Source organism: Ananas comosus, linkage group 12 (assembly GCF_001540865.1).
Source record: "Ananas comosus cultivar F153 linkage group 12, ASM154086v1, whole genome shotgun sequence".
In the NCBI taxonomy this organism is placed as follows: Eukaryota; Viridiplantae; Streptophyta; class Magnoliopsida; order Poales; family Bromeliaceae; genus Ananas; species Ananas comosus.
This window is the reverse complement of record NC_033632.1, coordinates 3819739-3828163: the sequence shown is the minus strand read 5'-3', so window position 1 is coordinate 3828163 and position 8425 is coordinate 3819739. Positions and strand designations below refer to the sequence as shown.

The following is an 8425-nucleotide window of genomic DNA, read 5'->3' as shown; positions in this document are numbered from 1 at the left end:
TCAATATTTGTTTTTTTACTTTCTCTCTTGTCATTTGAAAATTTACACTTTACCTTCTTAAAAATAAAAAATGTTTATTTTGACTTTTAACGTCAGTGTTCCGTTAGATTTTGTTTATATTTTATTTTTTATATCTAAAATATTTTTGAAATCCTTCTTTCTCATTCTCGGCCGTTTTATCTCGCCCTTGCCCATCTCTCTGTTCGTGCCCATATGCGTCCTCGCCCGCTTTCGCCGCCCCCACCCTAGTCCATCTCTCCATTCACGTCCATACCAAAAAAGATGAGATGAGGGTAATTTGATTATTTTGCCACAATATATTCTTTGTGAATATTTTTTATTTTTTTAAAAAATAAATTATAAATTTTTGAACGACAGGAGAGAAAAGTAAATAAATAGGCATTGGCATGAAAGTTTTCTGTAATTTAGTGGAAAAAGGAATCCGTAGAATTGGATATTTTCGATTAAGCGTAGTGTTGGAACTTTTCCTTAGATTTAAAATTCAAAATAATTGTGAGACTTTAATAACACCATCCTAAAGTGTAATAATGGAATTATGAGGCTAAAACTAAAATTGGGTCAAACTTAACCAATTTGTACTTAAAACCTCATGAAAATTAAACCCATATTTTTACCAACGTCTGGGATTCCTGGTGTGTATGCATATTCTTGGTGTGTATATGCATATCCTCATGTAGATTTTTTACATACAAAGTCATATATATTTCTGGAAAATCACATATATTTTGGGAATTTATTACCTTTACATCAAGTAGCCTAAAAAGTTAATAATAAAAAAAATTGCCATTCAATTCAAAAAATATAGGTGCCGAAGACATAATTTATGGTTATAACTTTTAATAATTTTGGGCCTCTATCTCGGCTTAAAACAGATTTAAATTCAGATATAAATAAAATTTATATTCAGATATTATTTAAATAATAATATAAACTAATATACATATATAAATATAAATTAAAACTAGAAGATGCGTACTCGTATTTAAATTTTATATTCCTATATTTTTTTACTAAAATTTAAATACAAATTTAAATAATATATATATATATTAAATGCTAAATTGACATCCATACACACCTAGGGGTGTCAAACGGGCCGGCCGGCCCGTGGACCGGCCGGCCTGGCGAGATATCAGGCCGGGCCGTCGCCTGACACGGATACTGCAGATAACGTGCCTGGTCAGCCCGACCTGCCATACTGGGCCGTTATGGGCCGAAAAATGTGGGCCGTATCAGCCCGGTACGGCCCACATTACACCCCTACTTACACCGGATTTAAATATCTCTCAAAAAGAAATTTTGCTTGTCACTTTCCCCGCTATCCGTATATCCCCTAACAAATAAATAACGAAAGCTAGGGTTTGTATCATCTCTTTTCCCCTTCGTCGCCGCCGCCGCTTTTTCTCTTCGATCGCGATTTCCAGGAGAGAGATCTCGCCACTTTTGCCCTTCGATCGCGCTCCTCGCCGAGCCCAGGAGAGATAGATCCGAGAAAGGTGCGTAGCGTAACCCTCTCCTAAACCCTAATATCCCCTCCTAAACCCTAATAATCGAGGATTCCAAGGGTTGTAGCTTTGTGAAGTTTTGTTTCTATTGTTGTTGTTGTTGTTGTTGCTGCTGCTGCTCTTTTTTTTTTCCCCCTTTTTTTTGATATATTTTGAGTGGTTTGATCTAGTACTTTTGTATTAGTTTGTTGTTTTTTGGGACTTCATATCTTTTCTTTTTTATTCGCTCGAAAATTGGTAATGTAGTGTCCTTACGCGCTCGTACTGTTAAAGATTGATTTTTTTTTTTGGTGATATATATCTATATGGCTATAATTTAGAACTCTGAAGCATAATACAAGTTATTGGTGATATATCCATATCTTAATATTCGATTTCGTACATTTTGTGCATTGTATAAGCAGTAAAAGGTTAGGGGTAAAAAAAAAAAAATCCTAATTTGCCCAGTATTACCTCAATTGGAGCTTATTGTTTCATCTATTTATGTAGCTACAACTGTTTCTGTTTATGTATAATTGAGATATGGATCCTCTCTTTGTGGAGAGAAATTGGGCGTGTCTTTTTAGCAATTGCGAGACCATTTACTGTGGCTAATCGTTGCGCAGATTATGTTAAATTTTACAACTTCTCTATTAGCGACAATGTACGGATTCTTTTTTATAAAAATTGTGCTAATCTTTGTCGCAATTAAGTGATGTTAAAACCATCCAGTCCTTAGCTGAACTATTGTACCATTTAAAATGTGGATTTGCTTTGTCAGCTCGACGGTGATTGTAAATTTTTAATAGGATTTGTTGAGCTCTAATATAATTTGACGATATGAGGTAGCGAAATCAATATTTTCGAAGTTTAGAGATTGATTTCAAATGTTTCTACATTGTCACTTTGACGATCGAGACCTATTTATTGATGGTGCAATCTGAATTATACTTTAGCAGCATGGATACTCAAGTGAAGCTCGCGGTCGTGGTGAAGGTCATGGGCCGGACCGGGTCGAGAGGGCAGGTGACGCAGGTTCGAGTCAAGTTCTTAGACGACCAGAACCGGCTCATCATGAGGAACGTGAAGGGCCCGGTTAGGGAGGGCGATATCCTCACGCTGCTCGAGTCCGAGAGAGAGGCTAGGAGGTTGCGCTGATTTCCGCGCTGGTGCGGCAAACCTTCCTTTAAAATGCAGGAGCTTTATTAGGGTTCTTTTTTTTTTTTTCGAGCGATGATCACCGATCGGCGTGTCTTGATGCCGTAGTAGCGGACGTTTTTAGGCTCTTCTTTTATCCATTGATGTATTGGCCACATTTGTCTGAGATCTGTTAATCAATTATGAGTTTTGGGTAATTTCATAACTATGAGATTCTTGTTTCGTGTTTCTTGTTTTAGAGGATAATTTCGTAACCATGCCGTAGCAGCGGTTGTTTTTAGGCTCTTGTTTTTCATTCTAGATCCTCTGCAGCATTAATCATAGGAACAATGCACTTTCAATGATTCACAATCCTCTTTAACTTGCCTAGCTCTGCTGTTGAGTGAAATGAAGGTATACTCTCATGTGTGATAACTTTTGCTCTGTTCAAAGGAACAGTTTAGAAGCTTTGCATTGTTGTAGGAATAATATTACAAACAGAAAGGATCTGAATACTGCAATTAGATGTACAGCATTGCTCTAGAGAAGTTGCTTGGTGTTGAGTAGGCAAGTAGAGTTATCTGGGGTGAGGATGGGAAACAGAGCTTACATATCAAAGAGAAAAGGTTCTTTGAATGTGTACAAAAGCTTGTGTAGTAATTAAGGAGAAAAGAACAACTTGTAGAGGCTTATTTCATTGAAAATATTGCTCAATTATGAGTACTAAAGATGTGGTAAATTGTGTTCTAATTTTCTCTTTCTTTTATGTATGTATGCAACTTGCAACTAACAATCTTGGTATAATAACTTTTGAATGGTTTTGGTTTCTATTTGATCCATCGAAAATTTATAAATACTTTCAAACACACAATATTTCTCTACCCAATCTACAAGAAGTATGAATCAAACACTCCTTTTCTATACATTCAACAATTTCACCAACTTCAAAAGGCCTCACTCACCTTCACCTATCACTCTCTCTTCTCATTTGTGTTGCTTGTGCCTCCTCTTTCACCTTCAATGTCTCTTTAACTCTCGGACTCGGACTATAACAAGTTCTCGGTGAAGCAAATCTAGACGGTCCCAGGTTTCTCGGAGATAAGTTCACTTGCTCTAGGTTTCTCGGAGATAAGTTCACTTGCTCTAATGCGCGAAATTGAAGCCCCGGCGGGTAACCCCTCACCCAACCAATCCGCGGGCCAGCCCCCGTAGTCCATCTGAAGGATAATTGCTTGCCCAGTTGATAAGATTTCACTCCTTTCTTCGAACTGATCCTTCGAAGAATCAATTCCTGCAGCACCGCTTCCTCGTCTGTCTCTTCTTCTCCTTCTTCGAATAGGTTTTCTTTGCAGAACATGACACGCTCCTCATCGATTTCTTCTTCTCCTTCCTCTTCTTCACCTTTGTCATTTTCTTTGTTCTCTTGTGCGTCAAAAAACACAATATTCTTCGGGGGAAGCTCTAGATGGAGTGATCTTTTCGTTTTCCTCTCTCGTGATTCTGGTCCAGGAGCCTTACACGAGCTTGCATTTTCTTCTGGAATGGAGATTTTTGCTGCATCATAAGCATAAGAATGCTTCTTTTGAGCTTCTGGCTTGCTGAAGTAGTTACTTTCGGCAAAGTTCGGTTCGGAGCTGCTGGTTCGGATTATCTGCCCCAGTTCCTCGTCCTCCTCGGTTGGACTTAACTGCATAAAACAGAAAACAATACTTGTTATATCAGATACTGGCCAAGAATACACGATTCTAAGCGTATGTTTGGTGTAGCTTTTGGACAACTTCTCTACTTCGAAAAGTAGTTAGTAAAAAATTTGGCCCAAAAAAGAAAAAAAGAAAAAAAAAAACTTTGAGCTCTTTTTGTGATGAAAGTTGAAACGAGCTTCTAAGTCCCAAAAGTATAAGCTATACTTTAGTACTGCTTTTTCGAACAGCTATACTTGACAACAATTCCATAAATGGGCCTTAACGAGTCAAAACTACTACTAAGATTCGGAGCTAAAGATTTCATGCGGCGCAATTGTAAGATAAAGAGAGATATGAGTCATATTCCTCACCTTAACATCCGTAAGATCGACATTATTTTCCTTGAGGAAGCTCGTGAACTCTCGGAAATTTTCTTCCGTTGGCCGATAGTGCCCACTATGAGGCCAAACTGCCTGCAAAATGAAAGCGAAATTAAATCGAGGGTAAAATGTCATTTTAAAGTTTCACCAGGCACGTAATGTGAGAATCGCGATATGTTATATGGAGTTCCTACATTTGGTCAATCTCTCTCTAAGGTTACATACCTTAAGAACTCCATTCTCTACAATTAATCTCCCAGCAGCAGAAGTAGCTCCTCCAGCAAGAAAACTCGAGTGCTGAAATGTTCCCTTCTTTTTCTGATCATAAATTGTCGAAAGATGATGTTACAGAAGCAATATATGTACAAATATACATGGAAAGAGTTTCTGTAGGGAATTAATTACTTGACCAACATATAAAGCTTTTGATGTGCTCAGAACAAAGATCCATTTCACATCCTCAGGGCCCTCAGAAGTGTCTAGAAGTTTCCGGCTCTCTTTGTACATGAATATTCCATCCTCAACAATGACTTCATAAGCCTCTCTTTCTTTCTGTAATGTAGAGAAAAACTCGTAAACGAAATGCGGCTTTCGGGATTGAATTAGTTGCAATTATATTGGTTTAGTATGAGATATTTTACCGGGCCGAGATACTTGATACATTGCTGTTGAAGTGTCAATCTAGGGCAGTGCTCTTCAAGATTTACCTCCTTCCCATCTCCCACATCTAGCCTGTTAAATGAATCCAAAATGGTATTAGTTTAAGATGTATTTGTGTTATATTTCTATAAACACTGATTTTTTTTTACTTTCCTACACTAAAATATTGATACCTAAATATTGTCGAATATATGAATTAGAAATGTCGTTCTCTGACAGCTTAAGCTTTTGGAGAAAAACGGTTGTTTTTCATATAATTCAATTTCGTCACTTTGCCTCCTTTCTGAATATTCCATTGACGAGATGTATCACCTTGCTTTATCGGTCAATATGGTAAAATGTAGGTGTTGATATTTCACGTGCGGTAATGCGAACATTTATAATATATATAGAGGGTTTCATACATTTTTCGCCTGTTTTATCAATTGATTCAAACAAAACTAGAGGGAGAGAGAGAGAGAGAGAGTTTTTTCATGACCTACCAATAGAAAAAGGGTTGCTTGCTCTCACAGTGGAGCCAACACTCATAGTAGTAGTGAAGGTTGTGACCGTATCGATGGCGAGGATCAATCTATTCATAAGGAATCATAATACTCAGATTATTAACTCTACACACTATCAAAGATCAAATGTAAAGTAGAGGCATAATTCGTGATATGCGCGACACTTACGGCCTCGAGCCAATGCTGCAATGCAAGTTTCTGAGCTTTCTCATCCTTTGATAACCCTTTACCAACCTAATGTAAAGATCAGAACGCTGTAACTAAGCCAAATCTTTTAAATTTTCCATTTACTAGTATAGTTTGCTTGGAATATCAGCATGTAGAAATTAAGTACCTTAGCAGCTTTAGTCCTCGCCCTCGACCATTTAGAAACAGCCGTCTCTGGCTTCTCGATGTCGAAGAAAGACACAGAACTTCTCCTCAACAGTGCGAAATCAAGTAGTTTCCACCTAAAGCAAGTAGTCGTAAAGATAAACATGTAATGATATAAACTAATGTTTGATGACTCGAAAACTTGGCTCAACTCAAAAGTTAAACTGAGTAGAGTCACTTTGGCAAACTCGCATGCGCTTGCTGAGTTCTTATTGTCTTTTTTTACATCAGTAAATAATAAGCCTAATTTGATTCACATAATTGAGAGGATCATATCAATTACAAACTCATCGAGTTACTCGAACTCAATTTCATTTCTAAGTTACTCATCAATTTAGCAGAGTTCGACCATTTTCTTTGTGGAGCTTGCATAGTGTGAATCTCTCATCGTATCGATCAATAACAAAATCAACTTGGCTTAACTAGAACAAGTTTCGAATCAATTCAAACGAGCTTTTCGCAAGTTACAGTTGTTATCTACGAATGTAAAACCAAAAGAAAAATATAATCAAAACTTCATACCAATGCTGCTCAACAAGGACAGCGCAGTCCGCGAGCTGCCTCCTCGTCCGAAAGCTCTTGTAGACCTTCTGCAGCTTCAACGCCGCCTCATGCTGCGGGCTTTCCGGCGCGGTAAGTTTGGGGCTTTCGTACGAAGGGCTAAATCGCGATTTACTAGCGCAAGGTGATTTCTTGGAGCTCTTTTTCTTGGAGGTAGGGCTCTTTATAGAGATCATGGTTTCCTTTCCATTGAAACTCAGAGATCCTTCTATGATCAGCTTCGCCGAGCCGAAGGCTTTGAATATCGCGGGCTCGGAATCGCGGCCGTTGAAGCTCAGGGACCGCAGGGTGCTCTTAACTTTGTCGGTGAAGCTGAAAGATCTCATGAGGAGAGATTCAAAGCTCTCATCCAAATAATCATAGTCATCTATAGGGTATGAGAATGATAGACCCATTTTGTGATACTAAATGAGATTACTACTCTCAAAAAAAGGAAAAATTCCTCCTTTTTTTTTTTTTTTTCTTTTTTGATTGATTGGGAAGAGGATGAACAAAGTAATCAATGATAGTAAATGATGTATGTAGATCTCCTCCTGCAGGGAATTAGATATTTGAGTTAGTTCACATATTCTTTTTATTAACAAAAATGAAAATTTTAAAGCTGGATTGCATCTTCATGATATCATGAAGCATTTGGAAAATAGCTACAAAGGAAATTGAACAAGTAGAACAAAGAACATAAAAAGAAATTTCATTAGGATAAAGAGTTCTACAAAAGGTTCTTGGAACAGTAGTCATTAGAATCCATATGGATGCACAGGTATTAAAATATCTAGTTTTATGTACCATAAATTACAGTAAAAACAATATCTTCGACATTGTGAAATATTGTCAACTTAAGCTATCAGAAAATAGTATTTTAATATTATATATTCGTTATTCTTTCTAAGCGGTTAGAGAACAGTATTTTAATATTTTATATTCAACATGTATCATAAAGAATTCTGCAACTTACATACAAATAAGCACAAAATATGGACAAGTATCATTGGCAAAATGAATCATTTTCACAATTTCTCTATTTTGACTCCAAGAGAAAGAAATTAAAAAGAGAGAGAGAGACACAAAACATTATTTCATGCAATTCTAGTAAGGTGCTTGGTTCCTCATAAAAACATCATCATAGTTTTTGTTTTCCAAATAAAAAAAAAAATTCAAAACATATAAACACTATATTTACCGCAAATCAAACGAGCAGAAAATACTTTTCCGGCCAGAAAACTATATTGTTAGGATTCTTGAAAACCAAACTCTCCCAAAGCAAACAACATAAAAAAAAAAGAAAAGAAAAGAAAAGAAAAACCCAAATGAGATTTTTCAACAACAAAAGAAAAACAAAATGATCAAGTTTTGGGGGGATTTTTGCACCTTTGCCTCCTCTCCTTCAAAACCAACTCACAACCTGGGATAGAGGGAGAATGTGGGGAAATGTGTGAAGGTGTGAGAGAGAAAGAGGAAGGAGGAGGAGGAGGAGGAGGAGGAGAGAATGAGAGGAGGGGATGAGAGAGGGTAAATTAGTTTGGTTGGTTGGCAAAATGGAGATGGCATGAACAGGTCAGGAGAGAGAGAGAGAGAGAGAAGGGAGGCTTTCTGCCTTTCTCTCTCTAGCTCTCCTAAAATAAGAA

At 37.2% G+C, this 8425-nt stretch overlaps 2 protein-coding genes across 3 annotated transcripts; one reads left to right on the top strand and one right to left on the bottom strand.

Annotated features, from left to right (window-relative positions):
- Positions 1333 to 2917, top strand: LOC109718025 (40S ribosomal protein S28). Of its 2 annotated transcripts, none has more exons than XM_020244010.1 (2): positions 1333 to 1517; positions 2462 to 2917. In XM_020244010.1, exon 2 carries the CDS (start codon positions 2466 to 2468, stop codon positions 2661 to 2663), a length of 198 nt encoding a protein of 65 aa, XP_020099599.1. In that variant the 5' UTR covers positions 1333 to 1517; positions 2462 to 2465; the 3' UTR covers positions 2664 to 2917. The 2 variants fall into 2 exon arrangements, with proteins under 2 accessions (XP_020099599.1, XP_020099598.1); XM_020244009.1 differs by having other exon boundaries at positions 1337 to 1517; positions 2465 to 2871.
- LOC109718895 (IQ domain-containing protein IQM2-like) lies at positions 3442 to 8287 on the bottom strand. Its single transcript, XM_020245366.1, has 10 exons — positions 8169 to 8287; positions 6762 to 7333; positions 6202 to 6316; positions 6036 to 6101; positions 5847 to 5935; positions 5346 to 5436; positions 5110 to 5256; positions 4930 to 5022; positions 4696 to 4797; positions 3442 to 4329 (listed from the first exon to the last, which is right to left on the bottom strand). Exons 2-10 carry the CDS (start codon positions 7193 to 7195, stop codon positions 3607 to 3609), a joined length of 1860 nt encoding a protein of 619 aa, XP_020100955.1. The 5' UTR covers positions 7196 to 7333; positions 8169 to 8287; the 3' UTR covers positions 3442 to 3606.